The sequence below is a fragment of the Solanum verrucosum genome, unplaced genomic scaffold, assembly GCF_900185275.1.
Source record: "Solanum verrucosum unplaced genomic scaffold, falcon-dt-bn FXZP01000182.1, whole genome shotgun sequence".
Taxonomy (NCBI): Eukaryota; Viridiplantae; Streptophyta; class Magnoliopsida; order Solanales; family Solanaceae; genus Solanum; species Solanum verrucosum.
Window position 1 is genome coordinate 3,908,249 of NW_026020378.1, and position 19,466 is coordinate 3,927,714.

The window sequence follows — 19,466 nt, forward strand, 5'->3', positions numbered from 1 at the left end:
GATTTTTTTCACATCCATAATACGAATTTGAAGTTTCTAATTAAAGGTGAAACAGTTTCATCACTCCATCACTAACTTATATTGATAACGTAAAATGTTTTGCTCTTACATGTATCTATTGCGAATGAGGAATGAAATGCAAAATAATTTTATGTGGGACGCAAGCTGAGTACGTGAAGTTGAGCAAAATTTAAAGTGAGAAATTAGTTATTAAAGAGTAGCTGAGAGAGAGCATAACATTCTTTTTTTTTAGATTTGTTGAGAAAAAGAAATTAAGTTAAAAATTATTTTTGAACAACAAATAATATTTAGTTGAATTTCTAATAAGTATTTTTAATTATATATTTTCAAAAGTAATTTTCTAAAAAAGCACTTTGAGAAAAAAACTAATTCTATAGCTTCTAAAAAATGTTTTTCATTATTCCACCAAAACACCTATTTTCTCTCTGAAGCTAAATCAAACACTTTATTTTTTCTAAACAAATATTAAAATTAGAACTTTTGGTTGTTTCAATGAAGTGAGACTACACTGTTTTTAGATACACAATATTATAAAGAAAAACTAGGTCTCTTATGTAAATAAAAAATTAATTCTTTGCTCTTGCTGAAATAAAATGTACTCTTTCTACTCATATTAAAGTTTAAACTCTTCTAATTAATTAATTTTATCAAAATATCATTTTAACACATTCTTTTAAAATATTAATGATAAATAAGTAATTTTACAAAATTGGCTTAAACCCTTTCTAAAGCATCCTTTATCCTTCACACACTAGAATTGTTCTTTTTCTCCAATCAGTTCATAAGCCCTTAAATTCTATACTCATTTTTGTTAATTCAATTGTCATATTCTTCTTCATATCTTGTTTATTATTATCTTTATATACCTTCCAAATTGTTATCACAAATTGGGCCATTTTTGCTTATGTTAATAAAATTGAGTTAGCAGATTTGGTGAGATCGTTGTATTAAATTGTTGAGATGAAATCAATAATAAAATGGGCATCACTTGGAGGGCTACTGTTATTAATTGAGCTTCATTGCTCCTCAATTCCAATGGGTAATCCAATTGTTTTTTTAAAAAAAATATTTGTCGCATTTTTGTTTATGCTGAATTCGTGCGTCTCTGTGTGAGATAGACAAAACTTGATGTCACAATGGGGTAGATTTTTGCGTCCAAGATGTAATCAAGTGGTCAATGAAATGAATAAGAATTATGAGATTGCAATACTTGGTGATTTCTTTCTATCTATTTTAGTTTAGGTGAATAGAGTTATCTGATAATTATTGCTAAGATGTGACACATATCATAAAATTAATCAAGGTATACCAAAGATGACCTTGACACTACGGTTATAAAAGCTAGTTTTTGAAGAATATAGATCATTTAAACATTTTTGGTTACCAAGCCAAACCTGCTCGGAGATCTCTGAAATTATTCTTGATTTGATTTATCAATAAATATAACAACAACATCGTACTCAGTGAAATCTCACAAATAAAATGTGAAAAGAGTAGAATGTGCACAGACCTTATTATTATCTCCTAGACTAGAGATAGAAGATAGAGAGGTGGTTTACTAAATACCCTTATTATTTTATCCACATCCATACCTATAAATCATCAAAATAAAGTTAGGATAAAGGTTGATAGATGGAGAGGACAGAGGTGTTACAGAACTTAGTTTTAATTCAAAACAAATGGCTCTACAAATATTTTCCCCAAAAATTCAACAGCCATTGAAGTCCATTTTTCCTTCTCCAACTAATAATGGGTGCAGTATCATTGTGCCTTGTGCCTATAACTCATCTCGTAGGCTTGCTTTATTTCAACTCGGTACAGGTTCTTGCATTTCATTTCTTCTTTTGTACTGCAAATTGTGCTGAAAATGCACCATATCTAGAATTGGTAGTGCTCAGAATTAGATTTTAGCTTTAGGTTTTTGTAGGTATGCGTACACATTACTCTCCCCAGACTCTACTTGCAGGATTACGCTGGGTTTGTTGTTGTTGTTTTTGAATTGGTAGTCAACTCATTACTAAATGTAAGTTAATGAGCCTAAGATTGCACTTTGTGAAAATCACTTGGATAAAATTTAGTATTTGATTAATGGGTTTCATGGTGATCTTTACTTAGAAAACTAGAAAATGTAGCAAACTTCATTGAACTGATGAACTAACTTAATTAGCTGTAACTGATCATTTGATAATCACATGATATAGGATGTCGATGTTGTATATTTTGTGTATATAGAGGTCTTAAATTGAACAGACATATGAATGTCTATTCATGAAACAACATGACTGTTATGAAAAGTCATTTGTTCGTGACTGTTATGAAAAATCATCTCTTAAGTTCTATTAACATAAAGACTCTCTAGAAGTAGCCTAAAAAAAATCTGCAGGTATAAACAAATGGCTTTGTTGTATCTTGAAGGAATTTGTTTGAATTTATCCCAATATTATATGAGCAATATCTTTTTAAGGAAATTAATTACAGGCCTCAAAGGCATCTTCTTCTTCAATTATATTTCCTATTATTTTTTCTAATAGTCGAGCGAGGTGTAGCAGACAAATATGCAATAGAACTAGTTGAGCAAAACTAAGCTCACATAAAGCCTATTGTATAGTTGGTTACATGTTCTCTTTGACAGCACCCTACTGCCAAATAAATGTAGGAGGTATCGGCTGTACCTGAATGAACACAAAGTTCTTTGCAACACTCGTTGCACAAAAAATATCGACCAAGGGACTATAAAGCTGTTGAGATTTTGGATCTAACCATAACTTAGATCAGACAGAAAATAAAGACTGAACAATGGTGTATTAGTAAATGACTTACTGAACTTCATTGGTTATTCAGCCATCACCCAGTCACAGTTATTCAATGGAAAAACACCTGAATCTCTTAGCGCTGAAGGGAAAGTGATCGAAAGTGGAATGATTGCTGAACTGGCGCAGTCAAATATTGCCCTAAATGATGAAACTGCATCAGAGTGGATCAAGAAGGACAAAAGAAGAATGCTGCATGTCGTTTATCGTGTTGGGAATTTGGACAAGACGATTAAGTAAGTTTACTATTACGTAGAAAAAAGTTGAAGCTTCAGCACTATGTTTCATATTACCAACTAGGTACCGGAGTCCAGAGTTGTTCTTGTGATACAGGTTTTACAGAGAATGCTTGGGAATGAAGCTGTTAAGGAAACGAGACATACCAGAGGAGGGCTATTCAAATGCTTTTCTTGGTTATGGACCTGAAGAATCAAATTTTGCCGTTGAACTTACTTACAGTAAGGCTCCTCATAGCCAGCAGTTGGCGCTGTGCTTTCTTCGAAAATCCTTTATTGTGCTTTAGGATGTTATAGTCATTGTACTTTACCCTGTTGCTTTCAGACTATGGAGTTGACAAGTATGACATTGGAACTGGTTTTGGTCATTTTGGAATTGCTGTTGAGGATGTAAGTTGTTCATAATATGAAAAATTCATTGGTTCCTTTTATACTTCTCTGATGTCATACTACCAAGTAAACTAAGATCAGGAAAGTTTTACAGGCATTTAGGGATGTTTCCTTGGAATTGATTATCTTTTCCCTTTTTCCTTCTTTGGTAGATCTTGGTTTTAGAAGTTACTCTACTCATTACTTGCTGGTGACTATCAGTCTATCATACATCTTTCCATGAGGAGTACCAGTGTTTTAGTTAGACACCTTTAGAAATGTTCTAATTGTATTTCTTTCTCTTTTTTCCTTACAATTATTTTTTGAATTTTCCACATAGGTTGCTAAAATGGTAGACCTAGTAAAAGCAAAGGGAGGGAAGATTGTCCAGGAACCTGGTCCAGCTAAAGATGGAGGACCTATAGTTGCCCTCGTGGAAGATCCTGATGGCTACAACTTTGAACTATTAGAGAGAGGGCCTACTCTTGAACCTTTCCGTCAAGTAATGCTTCGTGTAGGAGATCTTGACCAGTCCATTAATTTCTATAAGAAGGTAAACTGATTAGCTGGATGAAAGTTCTGGTACATACTTGTTGTTTTTTATTGCAAGAAACACTAAATCTTCATTGTTGATTAATTTTTCAAGGCATTTGGCATGGAGCTTCTTCGAAAAAGAGATAATCCGGACAACAAAGTGAGTTTATAGGTTCTTTTGCAAAATCTGTGGTTATGTTGTTCTTGTTTGAATCTTATGCAATCCTCTTGTTGAGTTACACAGAGTCCTATATTGGGTATAAAAGGCATCATCAATAGAGTCTATAAACATATTGGGTCACTCAATTCATGCGTTGAGGCTTTGGGTTAGATGCTTGGATTATTGTATATCGTATGAGAGCCAACCTTAAATAAGCCTGTCTTCTCTCTTCTAAGTCGGTATTAACCTAGAGGGGATTACATGTAAGAAAGCGTGCGTAGTTATATATTGTCTCGTATAAAAGGGCTTCGAAAGGGGTTTGTAATGGAAGTTCGTAAAGGTCTTAAATGTCACTCCACTCATTGTTTTGTGATTTTTGATTGAATACTCTAATTCTTTCATTTGTTTAATTGTGTGAACCACCTCGTGTAAAAGTTTAAGCTATTTGAGAGCGGCAATCTTAGTTATTTGGTTTATGGCTGCCACACCTTTAATAAAACAACTTCTCATTGGTGTTTCCTTTTACTCTTGGTTTTCTCTCCATCAATTTTGCAAACATACTTCATGTTCAAGGTGGTGGACGATTTCTGCCATGCTAGTTTTGGTCCCTAAACTAGGATGGGTTTTGTTCTTATGTTCTCCTTTGGATTTTATTAAAGTAATGCTTGCTACACTTGATATATTGCATTTCTTTTTACTTGGGCATTTCCTTAATGCTAGTTTATGGTTGTCCCTCTCTTCTGTTTGTTAATTATTAACACTTGTTCTCAGAACACAATAGCCGTCATGGGTTATGGACCTGAAGATAAAAATACAGTTCTGGAGTTGACATATATTTATGGTGTCAAAAGCTATGATAAAGGAAATGGCTATGCTCAGGTAATGCCATTCAAACATATTATTGCTCGCTGTTTTGTTTAAGACAAGTAACGTTAGCAAACTCATTTGAAATTATAATTAATAAAGTAGATTCTTTCCCAGACTTGAGAAAAACTCTGTAGATCTCAACTTGTAAGGAACATTCCATATCTTTGCAGATTGCAGTAGGAACAGATGACGTCTACAAGACTGCAGAAGCTATAAAACTGTATGGTGGGGAAATTGTACTTGAACCAGGACCTTTGCCGGGTATAAACACCAAGATCATGGCATGCATTGATCCTGATGGTTGGAAGACAGTAAGTCTTCAACAATTATGATTATTTTGGCCTGAACTGGCAGATTCCTTTCCGTCATTACACAATGCACCAAAACTTGTTTCTAGACATCTCATGCTTTATTTTGTCAGAGTACTAGTTTAAAAGTATCTACAATTTGAAGGCCGATATCTACCTTGAATATTGACTAGCTTCTAGCTTTACTTGAGGAAAGTGACAAAGACAAAAGTTATAAAACGATCAATCGCTAAAAACTGCTCTTCGTTGACCTTCACTCACACCAATTAGCTAGGACCGTGTAGAATAAACAATACCTCTAGTCACTGTAACCCCATACACTAGGTGTGAGAGAAAAACTGGTTATTCAAATCTGCACCAGTGACATTATTTTCTTCAATGTGTGTAAAACAGATGACACTTTATAGCCTAAAAAATTCATATGTTAATTTGACCGACTAAGTTTTTGGTGTAGCATCGCGCATGTCAGCACCTATTGAACTTAGGAAAAACAGATGTTATTGTTTGAAGGGATTCAAAATTTGATCGCTGAAACATTATTTCTGCAATAGTAAAACTGAAGTATATTGGATAAGATATCTAGATCTGTTCAATTGAGACATAGGATGTATCACTAAATGGCAAAAACATACACCACTATAAGGTTGGTGACTGGTGTAAGGTTTCTGGCTTGTGAAATGATGTCATGTTAGAATCAAGTTAGGGAGGACTACTTCAAACCATGTAACAGAGATGGAATAAAATGCTTAACTTCAGTGTAAAACACTTGATAGGTATCAGAACAGGAAGGATAAAAGTTTTTTCTTTATTTGCTTTCCATCTTAGTCATTTACATTTGTTGTCTTGCAGGTTTTTGTTGATAATGCTGATTTTATGAAGGAATTAGAGTGAACATATGCAGTATTAACCCAAACATCTCAATCCTGCAGTAGGTTTCTGAATAATTTATCACAATTTTTCCGGTGATATCATCCAGATAATCTATTTCCGGCATGAACCGCGGATAGCTTTACTTAAATAAAAACAACCATGAATGGCTCGTTGTAGTGCCATTTTCCAATATGTAATCTATCCCTATACAGATGTACTAGCTTAAATCAATTCACTGCTTCTCTGATTTGATGCTGTATTTTAGAGTTTGGAAGTCACACATTGTCAATTGCTCTAAAAACTACTGTTTTGTTCTCTTTTGAAACGTTCATCCAAAGTCATGTCATGGTCATGCGGCAGCACAAGATTTGTTGAATCCCATCCACCCACATTTGTTTCTCCCCTTTGTTTCTGCATTCAAATTCAATCATCCTGTCAGCAGTTTGTATCCCGAAGTAGCACTTCTGCTCGTCATGTTCCTCGTCTCGTCCAAGCCATGCTGGTACGTCACAACAGACTCCAGAGACCACACCTGGGCACTCATCAAGCACCAATTTAGATGAAAGTGTAAAGGATCACATACACAATTTGATACTAGAGTGAGTATTTGTTTGTGCTTACATTCCTTTTTCTTTGTGAATGTTCCTGCCATATGCTTGCTTTTCATTTTAGCTATCACCTGCTACCAAGATTCATATTCGCACTTTTGTTATGATGATATAGGGAAAACATGAAATAACAACCTTGTGGGGGTGCACATGTAAAGTTTGTTGCTTTTAATCTAACTGCTTGTAACTTGTAAGAGGTTCACTTTTCTAATAGACAGTATATCCATTTAGATGGTATACTCTGCATATTACCTGCCAATCTGAGTTTATGTTGAAAGAGACTTGTTTCCAGTGGAGATCTCCTGCATGTACAGAAACATTGTTGAAAAAACAGCTGCAATATCTCCTGCAAGGTAAGTGTAGTTCCTCGATTCATATTACCTTTTCTTGTACGTTTGAGCAGTTCTCCCCCTTTGGCAACAAAACTAAGAGCTGCTGTAACAGTTGCTTCTTTGTTTCCTTCGACACACTCATCAGCTAGAGCAACAGCTGCAGATCCATTTCCTTTCTGTAGCCTCGCCCTTAGAGTGGCCGCACCTCTCAATGCTGTAATAGTGAATGCCAATGAGAGAAATTAATATTACCAGTTTAAGCTTTCTTTTGTTATGAAACTGTTGAGCAGAATTGTTTGCATCCCTATAGATAGCAAATATTCTATGGATCATTTAGCTGCAACAGTTGGAAAATGAGGAGTATGAAATTCTGTTTCGCTAACATACAGCAGTCTACATGGTCCACAGGAGATCGGCTTGACTATTATGCAAAGTAAATAAGAATACAAGAGCTGTATTTCATTATCAAATTGATTGGTGATGTGGTCTCTTTTAGATTGATGGTCCACCCAGACCAGTTGGATTAATACCTGTAGCAGCCCCAGCAGTTAGAGTCATGATGTCTCCACTAGTTCTTGCATTGATGGCTGAATTTACAACTGATAAGATTTGATCCTGCTCAGCACCCATATCCTCTGCGATTTCAATACAGTGGGATGCAACTAAAGCTGCTGCAGATGCAATTGCAGTTGACATCTTTGAAGATGTGTTGTGTTTGGTTATGGATTGCTCTGGAGAAGTTACTGATAAGGTTGCAAGAGCAGCCACTGCAGCTGCAACCCCCGCTACTGAAACTGCTGCGTGCACCTGGGCACTGTGAGTTCTAAGCTCTTGTTTTTTCTTTTCTTTTTGATCTTTCAGCCACCTACCCATTGTCTTGCCACGCATCACGGTCCTGTAGAGCTGCATTATGCCAGTTTAGTCGTGATTGTTCAGACGAATCAGTAAAGTTATTGTCAAAATAATTGTATACCCCAGCTTTCAGCAAATGATGACTGGAGAGGAAATCTGAATTGAGTGCCTGATGTAGTAAAAACAATTCCTGCACATATCAATACAAGTATAGTTATTCAGTTAAGTGCAAAGCTGAGAGTTTAAGAATGATTTGGGAGATGAGGAAAAAGTTGAGTGTATTCCCATCAACCACTCCAATATAAGTTTTCCATCCACCTATTTGGATTCACAAAATGATGACGAAGAGTTTGTGGTTGCTTTTTCAGCCAAACACATGCTTCGTTATTGTAGTGCCTAATCTGTATTATTATAATTCAGCAAAATGGCACATCACTACTGTTACCCTCTAGCCTATTTATAATTTCAAAGAGTGATGTAAATATCCAAAATCTTTAGTTGCACTCGTGCATGTGCTAGAATAGATAGGAACCCCCTTTGCCCCTCCTGGTTCTCCCTTGCCTTTACCTTTGTATCACCACTTCCCCTTGGAGAAACTGGAGGGCTATCAGAGTTAGGAAGTGGTTCTTCTATCTGCAACAAAAAGACAATAAGAGCAGAAACTTGTAAGCAAACAATGAAGTAAACATTTCCATAACAGGATAAACGAACAACACAAGCTTTAAGGAAGAGATGCTTACAGGTTCCTCTATAATCGAAGTCTTTTCATGTTGCACTTGTAATGAAGAGAGTGACATCTTCTCGTCTAGATAACTTGTTTGTTTCGTGTGAGAAAGTGCTTTAGAGAGTTCCTTAGCTGACAGACTCCATGATCTTGCAAGGAACTCCATAGACTCAGTAGGAGTTTCTGGTGGAGGGCATGCCCCTGGTAGCCAATTTGTTGCACCGTCTTCATTGATCCCTTCCAACCTATTTGATTTGCATTTAACACCACAAGAGCTCACCGTCTCCATTATAATCATTCAAAAGGAGGAGATCAGTGAGTTATTAACTAGTACAAAATTTGTGAATGTTTTTTAACTTGTAACTGGACTTACTTTATCCTATATCAATCTTCTGATACCGAAGAAAGTTAACATAATATACAAGTTGTAGGAAGCAGTATGATATATATAATAGTGGTGAGGTATTAGATATAATAATTTATCCTGCGTTTGGTTGGAAATATTAGACAGTCTTGAGATTATTTATTCCACCATTTATACCTTAGTGATGGGATAAGTTATTCCATAATGTATATGGAATAACTTATCCCAGGGCAACTGGATAATTAATCCCGAGATAACTTGTTCCCAACCAAACGACCACAGTAAAGTTCAAAAGTCCTTTGAAATCTTAAAAATTCAAAAAGAAGCTGAGTTAAGTGAAAGAACGATACATATATTCTAAAACTGGATATGGACAGGTCCCAGTTTTAAAGTTCATATTAACTTTGTCTCCAACTTCCCTTGTCTTTCTTTTTACATAAAAGGGTCTAAAAGATTAGTTCTTGAACGGCGGGCTTCATCATGACTAACAAATAGGGACCCTTGAGTTATAATCCTATTTTTGAAGTTCAAAAAACTGTTTAAAATACATGGTGTGTGCAGCACTAGATGATCAAAGGGGCATCTGCTTATTCTTATACATTTTAAGCTAAGTGGTGAAAGATGGAAGTGAATTTCATATGACGTTTGTTCGAAGTGGTTTTTTTTTTACCTTTTGGTTTTCCAAAAGTAGTGAAAACGAAATAGTACTTCAGCCAAAATGATTTTACTTTAGTAGTGATGTATTCCTTTTTCATGCCTACTATGAAATGCTTTGCTTGAGCTGAGAATTTACGGAAACAACATCTCTATCTTCATAATACAGGAATAACATCTACGTACACATCATCTTTGGGTTTGGGATTATATTAGGTATATTGTTACTGTAGTTTACTGTAATGTATCCTTTGGTTCAAGGAATTATGGAGACAAAACAAGCGCTAAGCGGCATGGTTAACCAATATTTTTCTTTTATCATGCTTAGTAAAGTAACCTTTTGCTAAATTTCAGGCTATATAACACTACGTATGGCATGTGAGCATTAACAAAAACACCCAAAAGTAATAATGATTGAACAAGAGAGAAAGATAGTACTTAAAAATGGTGTTTTATATTTACCAGTTTTAAAAAAAAAATGGTGTTTTATGACTCCAAGGCAATCAACAATATAGAGAAAGCACATCTCTTTAATTGACACTTTCATCATTACTATGTGTCTAATCATGTCTTAAGAGATAGCAAATGGAGCACTAAGACCTTGGAGGTCCCAACTTCCCCTTAATTATCACTTTATTATTACAAGTTTAAGAAGAGCCATTTGCCTTTAATTTTTGTGATTCCCTAATATTAGAGACGTTGATTTAGTAGGCGCAATGTGTGTAAAGAAAAACCGTTTGGTGGGTTATTTACCCTTGATAACCTTATATGTGGTTGAACTAATATTGTTTTATTTCATCGTCTTCGATTGTATATACTAATAAAAAATAAGTATATAGCATCAAAGAATACATTCGAATAGATGTAAAACCAATTAATTTCTTCCCGTTGTAGTGGTGAGTGCTATGAAGATAAAAATGTCAGCACAATTGATTTCATTTTGAAATTGTAACCTTTATAGTGATAGCAAACTAAAAGCTATGCAGAAATGATCACTTGGGTGTAAAAATGAAGATCTCTCGTAAAAAGAACATGTAACTTAAAACAAGTTTGTAAAGAGCTCACAACCAATCTCCGAAAGCTACAGTGGGAATATTTAACTAAATTCCCTATACTGGTGGAGTGATGACTAGTTTTGGTATGTTAGTGGTATCATTGTCACTGTATTTGCAGGTAAAAGAATAGCTGAACATTGAATAAACCGATGAGCTGAGATTCTAATCAATAACTAGACGGACAAACTTGTTTCTCATTTAACAACTCGGCACAAAAACACTGCACCTGAGATTTGTGTTTGTGAGTTTAAATGCAAGAATAAAACGCTAAAATATTCATACCACCTGTCTAATATTGTATCTTGTCTTGCAGCCGCTAATAATAGCACTTTTGTGTTCTTTGCAGCCCAAATTACTCCATCTCTGAATATCATCTGGTACTGGAAATGAAGATAAAGACACCCCTACCCCACCCCAACATCGCCAAAAGAAAGGAACCTTCAGGTATGATACATGTCATGGTATAATATGAAGCTATGGAAAAGCTCGAAACTTAATGGTCAAAACTAGCTGAAAGTATCGTCTATTTCATAAACATAAGGAAAACCTCCTGCTGTATTTAAGTTGAGTTCTCCCAAGCAAATTCAACAAACTAGCCTCTTGACAAAACATGACCAAAGCTATGATGACTTATTTGTCCCATACAATATTTTAAAGAGGAGAAAAGGAAAGATGAAAAGATATTCTTGAGCTAAATACATGAAAAGCCTCGTCAAAGTGAAAATGACCAGAATGAAGTAGTATTGAAGATTGTTTTCAAGACATGATTAGATAAAATAAAAAGAGGAGCAGAAAAGCTATGGCTCTAATCACATAGTACCTCTTGAGTCCAGGTTATAGAATTCCATCATCTCCGCAGCAAGTATAGGATTATAAACAAATGCAAGGTTGATTAGTTATAAGAGCCATGATGGTGCCCCATTGGAACTTCAACACCAAAGGCAGGCTTCATCATCAAGTTCATGACATTAAATGTCTGAAATTCATGAAAAGTTGCAAATAAGCTCTAACATTATACACAGCTAAAGACCAGGAGAGTGAGCCTGAATACCAACTAAATATATACCTGAAATGCTCTATACCAGATTTGAGCTTTCAGGCACTTGAGCACGTATTAAAACTTATGCACGTGAAAATCCAGGCTTTGTGCAAAGGAATTGAAGAAATAAAATTCAGATAAGAGTCGAATAAGACAATCAAACATTTGAATGTCACTTTTATGCTCTATTAGAAAAAGGAATGAAAAGAACACTTTACACATAGCTTATAGTTGTGAACTGTAGCTGGCTTAGTCACTGTCCTATAATTCAAGACGAAGAAAACTTAAAAGGACAACCAAGTTTTGATAGGTCATCTTTTAGTAACATCCAATGCTTTATACTTCATAGTCATTTCGAGATGGATACATTACTGGTACACGGGGTTCAAGTGAATTCAACATCACGAAGTAGACCTTGACTTCTGCATTTCTCCCACATAAAATCCCTATTTTTTTTCAAAAAAAAAAAAAAAGAATAAAGAGAAAGAATAGCTTTACTAATTCCATGGCCTGTAAATGGAAACAAGCCCCAGCTTATGATGCAATTTAAAAGAAAGAAAATCAATTTTATTGGAGAAAAATCTCCTACCAGTTCACTTGGAAGAAATCCTGCTTAAGAAATGCAGCTTACTGCTTGAAGCACCAGTTTTTCCACTATGTGCATGACCTACATTTCCAACTTCAATTGAATCTTCGTGTTTCGGGAAGCTTCTCTTGAAGGCATCAGCCAACGACGTAGAAGGACCAGAAGTATTGAATGTTACCTGCAACAAATTAGAAAAATAGAGCAATTGTTTGCAACATGCATATACAACACACAAGTCTGCTAAATGGAACACGGCGAATGTTTTTAGGTTAAAATGCCACTCACTATTGAACAATGATGTAACTATAATGGGATAGACAAAATCAACAACAGTCTCTATCCTAATTGAACTTACATTTTTTCCAGTACGATAATCAGATTTCAGATTGGTAGCTGATACATCACCACGTACAAAATTACTTGATACCTTCTGTTTTGAAGCTTCAGCTAAGTGTGTGGCAATATTACCTCCTACATGAAGATACAAAACCAGTTAAATATCAGTAAAACTCTCAAACAAAATATATAATTTGAGATTTTACTCCTTTTCTACATCGCAGATAATGAAGGGCCTATAGCAAGGTTAAGGTCTGCTTAATGGAGAAAAACTGCCATACTTGAGGGAAGTTCACAAGTAAAAGTTCTATTAATTCAAAGAGCTAGATCCCAAGGTTTTAATCTGATGAAATGGAGTCATCTGAAAAGGTCAAAAGTCAACTCCCCTGCAGATGGTAAAAACAGTAATTATTATACACATGCACATCCCACAAGTTCTGTCTATACTGCAGCTCCGAAAACTGACAGAACCCCATACTACAGATTGCCAAAGCTACTCTACAGAAATGGCTGTCATATTTGCAGACCAGAATCAGCAGATAAAAGAGCTACTATGCAACTGGAAGACAAGTTACCTTGCTTATTTAAAGCTTTTGGCAATGCTCCAGTACCTGTCGTTACAGAAAGTGGATGCAGACTCTGCAATTTCCAGTGGCAGAGAAAATAATATCAAAACGGATTGAAATAATTGAATTTACTTTTTATAAATATGATATACAACACCAGATGTCCTCATACACAATAAAATATTTAAAACCGAGGAAAACAATACTTCTGCCAAAAAATGAAGTGATGAAAGTACTAACAGGTAGTTCTAGCTGGGACTTTGACCTCTGCGTCTGCTGATATTTCAAGATGGTCCAATCAAACACATAATCCATTTTATACCCTGATGAGATAAACACAGTAGTCACACAATACCAGATTCAGAAAAAAAAACTTAAATGAATAACTGCTAAATCCTACAAGAATGCATGTCTGTTGGAACTCAGCCCAAGAAAGATCAAGCCTATTTGCAAGAAACTTATAGTACTAAACTTACGCAACAAAACAATTGAAGAACTAATCTTTCTGGATAGAGAATCCAATTTGTCTACAGAGCTTAGGTTTACCCTCGATAGTAGTATAGTTATGGACACAAAATACTTGAGCTTTTGATGCTCCTAATCTTACATTTTCATGATTACAATAACATGTTTTTCAGACTTCTTTGTTTTATGTTATCATATGAGACCCAAAAAGATGAGTCAAGAGTACAGTAAGAAATGCAGAGGCAACATAAACTTCATTTTTCTTGTGCTAGAATCTGAATTTAAAATCCGTACCTTCACGTGTAAATAAGTCACGAAACAAGCGTTTCAGGAATCCGTAATCAGGGCGCTGGTCAAATGTTAAAGAGTGACAATAATGCAAGTATGAAGCAAACTCCACTGGAAGAGATTTGCATAAAACCTGTAGAGAGAAATTGAATGTCAGTTGACTACCATTAAACTAAATGAAATGAAACCACTATGAATGTCTAACCTAATAAAGTTTTTTTTATAGCACCCATTACCACGAAAATAGTTTGAGATACATCATCATTTATTTTTTTGGTTATGCAAGCATGGAACAGGCTAGCTGATGCTCAAAGAAGCTTTAGATTTCAAATGGCCAAATACAGGCCATTTCCAAAATATTTTTTTTTAAATGTTAAAAAAAAACGGAAAAGGGCCAAAAATACCCCTGAACTATTCGAAAAGGTTTAAAAATACCCCTCATTCACCTATTGGGTTAAAAATACCCCTCCATCCACCTTTTTGGTCCACAATTACCCTTAAAACTAACAACCTTTTATTTTTTAATTATTATTATTATTAATTATTATGTGGCATCTTTCTATTGGATAAATTTAAATTCCAACCCACCAAAATATTTTCTACCCATTTGACCCATATCCGACCCAAACCCAATTAAAAACTTTACCAAAAATAATAGATTTGATCATCTCTTGGGGTTTGCTCCCTTTCAAGGTCTCAAGTTCGAAACCCACTGGGTGCAAACAATTTCTGAGGGCCATCGGACTGGGTAAAACCTGAATTAACCGTGGTGCACTTGCGGGAAACTCCTTGCCGAGGGCCTGTGCACCCCCGGGATTAGTCGGGGCTCAAAGAGACTCGGACACCCGGTGCAAATCAAAAAAAAAAAAAAAAATAGATTTGATCATCTCTTCTCTTCCCCTTAAACCTAATAACCTATTTTCTTTTTTTCTCTTTTCTTATTCAACAATTTCAAGATAAAATTAATGATTGAATCAATTAGTATTTAAATTTGAAATTAACATATTGGTATTTGAATTTGGTCATATCAATAGAACTAAAAAGCTCTTCTTGATTGTGTTTGAATTTGGTCTTTCTTGTTTCTTCCTTTTGGTTCACACCCATGTGAAAAGATTCAGTTTTTTAAGGGGAAGTTGCACTAGATATCTCTTCTTAATCGTGCTTTTATGGTGACATTGAGGTAATCTGACTTGGGTTTTGTTTCTTTCTTCCTTTTGGTTCACACCCTTTTCAAAAGATTCAATTTTTCATGGTGGAGTTGCACTAAAAGAGCTGTTCTTGATTGTGTTTTCATGGTGGCATTGAGGTAACCTGAATTGGGTCTTCTTATTTCTTCCTTTTGGTTCACACCCTTTTCAAACGATTCAACTTTTCATAGTGGAGTTACACTAAAAAGCTCTATTTGACTGTATTTTAATGGTGGCATTGACCAAATTCAAACACAATCAAGAAGAGGTTTTTAGTTCTAATTGGTATTAAATTCGCTAGTTCTTGGTTGATCACTGATATGAATATATGAATTATTTTAGTTATCATTGATTGAGGTTGTATATGATGATGAGAAAGAAATTAGGTTATTAGGTTTGAAGGGGAGAGAAGATGATCAAATCTTTTAATTTTGATGATTTTTTTAATTTGGTTTGGGTCAAAGAATGTGGATATGGGTCAAATGGGTAGGAAAAATTTTGGTGGGTTGTAATTTAAATTTATCCAATAGAAAGATGTCACATAATAATTAATAATAATAATAATTAAAAAATAAAAGATTGTTTGTTTTAAGGGTAATTGTGGACCAAAAAGATGGATGGAGGGGTATTTTTAACCCAATAGATGAATGAAGGGTATTTTTAAACCTTTTCGAATAGGCTAGGGGTATTTTTGGCCCTTTTCCGAAAAAAAAAATAATTTGGAAAAAGTTACTGGTCATTTCCAAATTCTCATAGTGGATGAGAGTTTATACAAAAGTTACAAAATGATCTATTTAGGCCCCTTCTAGTCTGACCTATAAAAGATGTGCCTACTCAAAGCAAAAAGAACAAGAATCTAGTCATCCGCCCCCAAAGGGATCATTTAGATATAAAAGAGCTGAAGTGACAAGCTTGGCAACTATGGTTTAGATCCAAATAGAGGTGACATCAATTCTTCCCATCTACTTAAGTCTTGACATGCAAGATGCTTGGTACCTAACCTATACTGGAGCAATGTAGTAGGCACTCGGTGAATCAGTCCCAGGTGCACGTAAGTTAGCCTGGACACCATCTTTATATTATATATATACACACAAGTTAAAAAACAAAGGAACATAGCCATCCAATTTTCTAAAACAGACCTCAATTGTTGTTGATACTTTTTTCTCACGGATCTTGTCATATTTTTGCTTCTTTGTATCAGCTTTTAGACCCTGCCATGGAAGGCTACATGAGAAAGTCAACCAATTAATTATGTCAATAAAAGAAAAGAACAAAAAAAAACCAAAGAAAAATCAACAGTAGTAAATAAGAAATAGTGTGGAGGAGAAGTGACCACACCTGCCTCTCAAGAAATATAAAAGAACATAGCCAAGAGATTCCAGATCATCCCTCCGGCTTTGCTCTAGAGATTTTGAAAAGAGAGTATTTTAGTACAATGTCCAATCTCAGCGATAAGAAACCAACATACAACAGAATTTTACCTATTCCCAAATGTGTATTGCAACTGGCATACCTTGCTGTCCCTGTCAAGTTCTTGTTCTCTCTGTAAAAGTAGAGGAGGCAGAAAGAATAAATTTAGCACCAAGAAGTGGCAAGAACCACTGGTCAAGTAATTGGAACGAACATAAAAAATTTAAATTGGGAAAGAAACAGAAAACCAGCAAAAGGCATTTCTTATTTAGGTGATGAAGCTTAGTGGGATTTTTCTACAAATTAATAGGATACACCTATTCAGTTTTGACAAATTCCGAGCAATACATACATTTCCAATCATTAACTCCTTAATGACAGCAAAGAACCAAGTATCATATAAACAAAAATGATAACAATAAATAAAATCTGAGAGTAGTGATTCAATTCACTTAAATGAAGTTTTGTCACTGAAAAAGCAAGGAAAAGGGAATAACTGAACACCAAACATCATATACTTCCAGAGGAAAGTTGCATAAAACCAATTATAGGCACACCTGTAAGGAATATGACGGCTTGTGGTGGGGTCACGATATCTTTTTGCAAGTCCAAAATCAATAACGTAGACCTGTTTTGTCAATAGGGAAAACAAGAAACAAAAAGCAAAGGTAAAACAGAATATCCAGGAAAAATAACGATTGGTTAAATGAGACCGTGAAGCTTATGCGGCTTCTGCCCCCCACCCCCACTAGGCTTTGATCTAGTGGTAAGAGTTCAGAGTATGATGTGTAGTTTAGGTACAGGTCATGGGTTCAATCCTGCCACGGGCTCAGACAAAAGCCTTGTATTTAAGTGGAGAAGGGTAGAGGGGCGGGCCTGTAATCCGCTGAGTTTTGAACCATGTGCCACTGGTCCTCGGGGATTTCTTGCTTATAAAAAAAAAATGACTCTGAAGCTTATCTGAAAAGGTCATCACCTGGTTTGCCTTCCTGCCAAGACCCATGAGAAAGTTATCTGGTTTTATGTCTCTATGTAGAAATCCTTTTGAATGCACATACTCTATTCTCGTAATCTGTAATTATCACAGAAAAGAATACCCAGTACAGTTATGAGTGCAATTCCATGATAGATGTCATGGGATACAGGCAGCAATATTAAAGGCATTCATAACAAGCATGTTTGATAAACATAATTTCTGCAACATACTCTATCTAGAGACAGCAGAGTACATGTCAAACTTGCATACACCACACAAACTTAAACAACTAAATAAAGCCAAAGGTAAAATAAAGGCCAAAGAAAGGCAATCCTCCTTTGGCATTACATAAAACATGCATTACTCAAAACAAACAGAGGTATGTAATATGCTGATTACCATCTGATCAGCCAACATTAGGACAGTTTTCAGCGAGAATTTCCTCCCACAGTGTACAACGAGGTCTTCAAGACTGGGACCAAGCAAGTCAATAATGAGGACACTGTCATTCCCATCAACCCCACGCCATTTTATATTAGGAATACCACCTGAAATCAAAACCAACAAGTAATAATGAATACTCGGTCCATTTCAATTTAAATGGCAATGTTTAAATAGGCACGAAATTTAAAAAAGAAAGAAAAACTTTTGAAACTTATGGTCATAAACATGCCATAACATTAGTGTGGCTATAAGACTTTTGAAACTTGTGGTCTTGACCATGCCGTGACAGTTGTGTGGCAGAGCTTCACATTAAGGGTTAAATGGGAAATAAAGTTAAATTATTTTCAACTTAAGAAAGTTGTCATTTTTTTGGAAAGGACTAAAAAGGAAATGTTGTCATATAAAGTAACCAAGGAAGACATACTTCCTCCCTGAAGTATAGTGTACAGCTTTGCCTCATAAAGCAACTGAGGGTGTCTTGTCTGCCTATTTTCCTGTAAATAAAAAGAGCAGAGTCAAATGACGGATTCAGTTTGTCCAGCAACCACAACTAAGATTTTTTCTTTTGATAACCAACCACAACTGAGATTTTTAACTCATACATTGCTTAAAACTAGATATCCTCACATCCTTCATCCATGTCACGAATATTTGGGTATTATATCAATGATTTTTTTTTACAACTGTGATGCCGAGGCCAGCTTGCACGCAACTCAATGCATTTTATCAGTTATACTGTAAGTGTTGTTTGAAAAATACATGACTAAGGAAGATTATTTGTTTGGACTAAACCAGGAAATACATCATGCTATAGAAATGGAAAAGGCAGGATAAATTATGGGATCAAATTAATCTACAAACTACATTGGGTTGATCAGTATCACATGCTTTCAGATAGGGGTGGCAATGGGGCGGGTTCAATTTGTGTGTGAGAAAAAAATCTAATGCGGGGCGGGGCGTGGATTCCCTCTAAACTAATTTCATGGAAATAACTGTAGATAATTTTATGAAAATCTAGTTACTTTTTTTTTTGGATTTTAGTTTTCAGAATAATTACAAGTTGACTCAGCGTACAATTACTTGAGAGCTCATGAATCAATGGACAATTTGAGATCATCAACTCTTATTCATGCCTTCACTGTCAATAGCCAAATTTTTAAACAGTCATTAATATTCAGTAATGATCACCATCTCTGTAAAGTAGAATAATGAAAATATTAAAGATCTGATCATTCTAATGCATCTAAGTTATAATACTGTGTAGAAATTTATTTTTATAACAAAACAAATTTTAAAACTTTTGTGGAGCAGCACGGGGCGGATCTTTGTGGGGCAGAGCGGGGCGGGTTGAAAATGAAAATAATGTTATCCGGGGCGGAGTGAGCGGGTTGAAATTTTTGCA

At 35.2% G+C, this 19,466-nt stretch overlaps 4 protein-coding genes across 6 annotated transcripts in view; 1 reads left to right on the plus strand and 3 right to left on the minus strand.

Annotated features, from left to right (window-relative positions):
- LOC125838691 (casein kinase 1-like protein 3) overlaps window positions 1-19,466 on the minus strand; it is a 509,325-nt gene that overhangs the window by 486,644 nt on the left and 3,215 nt on the right. Inside the window, exons 3-15 of one of the 2 annotated variants that reach the window (XM_049517729.1) lie at window positions 18,489-18,558; window positions 18,020-18,168; window positions 17,621-17,716; window positions 17,202-17,272; window positions 16,716-16,777; window positions 16,573-16,636; window positions 16,374-16,458; window positions 14,051-14,177; window positions 13,532-13,614; window positions 13,301-13,364; window positions 12,745-12,860; window positions 12,393-12,567; window positions 11,901-12,249 (exon numbers count right to left, since the gene is read on the minus strand). In XM_049517729.1, the coding sequence (XP_049373686.1) occupies window positions 12,397-12,567; window positions 12,745-12,860; window positions 13,301-13,364; window positions 13,532-13,614; window positions 14,051-14,177; window positions 16,374-16,458; window positions 16,573-16,636; window positions 16,716-16,777; window positions 17,202-17,272; window positions 17,621-17,716; window positions 18,020-18,168; window positions 18,489-18,558 (1,158 nt within the window). In that variant the 3' untranslated portion in view covers window positions 11,901-12,249; window positions 12,393-12,396. Of the gene's footprint in view, window positions 1-11,900; window positions 12,250-12,392; window positions 12,568-12,744; window positions 12,861-13,300; window positions 13,365-13,531; window positions 13,615-14,050; window positions 14,178-16,373; window positions 16,459-16,572; window positions 16,637-16,715; window positions 16,778-17,201; window positions 17,273-17,620; window positions 17,717-18,019; window positions 18,169-18,488; window positions 18,559-19,466 lie in introns of those variants that run through there. The other variant, XM_049517730.1, reaches the window with a different exon arrangement.
- Window positions 1-19,466, minus strand: part of LOC125838698 (aquaporin TIP4-1) — an 88,445-nt gene that overhangs the window by 14,433 nt on the left and 54,546 nt on the right. The gene's annotated exons all lie outside the window — the stretch shown is intronic.
- Window positions 1,635-6,445, plus strand: LOC125838694 (lactoylglutathione lyase GLX1-like). 2 transcript variants are annotated; one of them, XM_049517733.1, is made up of 9 exons: window positions 1,635-1,842; window positions 2,863-3,067; window positions 3,165-3,289; window positions 3,393-3,457; window positions 3,777-3,989; window positions 4,083-4,130; window positions 4,902-5,009; window positions 5,168-5,308; window positions 6,155-6,445. In XM_049517733.1, exons 1-9 carry the CDS (start codon window positions 1,701-1,703, stop codon window positions 6,194-6,196), a joined length of 1,089 nt encoding a protein of 362 aa, XP_049373690.1. In that variant the 5' UTR covers window positions 1,635-1,700; the 3' UTR covers window positions 6,197-6,445. The 2 variants fall into 2 exon arrangements, with proteins under 2 accessions (XP_049373690.1, XP_049373691.1); XM_049517734.1 differs by having other exon boundaries at window positions 1,638-1,836.
- On the minus strand, window positions 6,323-9,168 carry LOC125838692 (VAN3-binding protein-like). Its single transcript, XM_049517731.1, has 8 exons — window positions 8,708-9,168; window positions 8,535-8,600; window positions 8,089-8,157; window positions 7,646-8,018; window positions 7,165-7,329; window positions 7,036-7,085; window positions 6,797-6,854; window positions 6,323-6,707 (listed from the first exon to the last, which is right to left on the minus strand). The coding sequence occupies exons 1-8, from the start codon at window positions 8,987-8,989 to the stop codon at window positions 6,514-6,516; spliced, it is 1,257 nt and encodes a 418-aa protein (XP_049373688.1). The 5' UTR covers window positions 8,990-9,168; the 3' UTR covers window positions 6,323-6,513.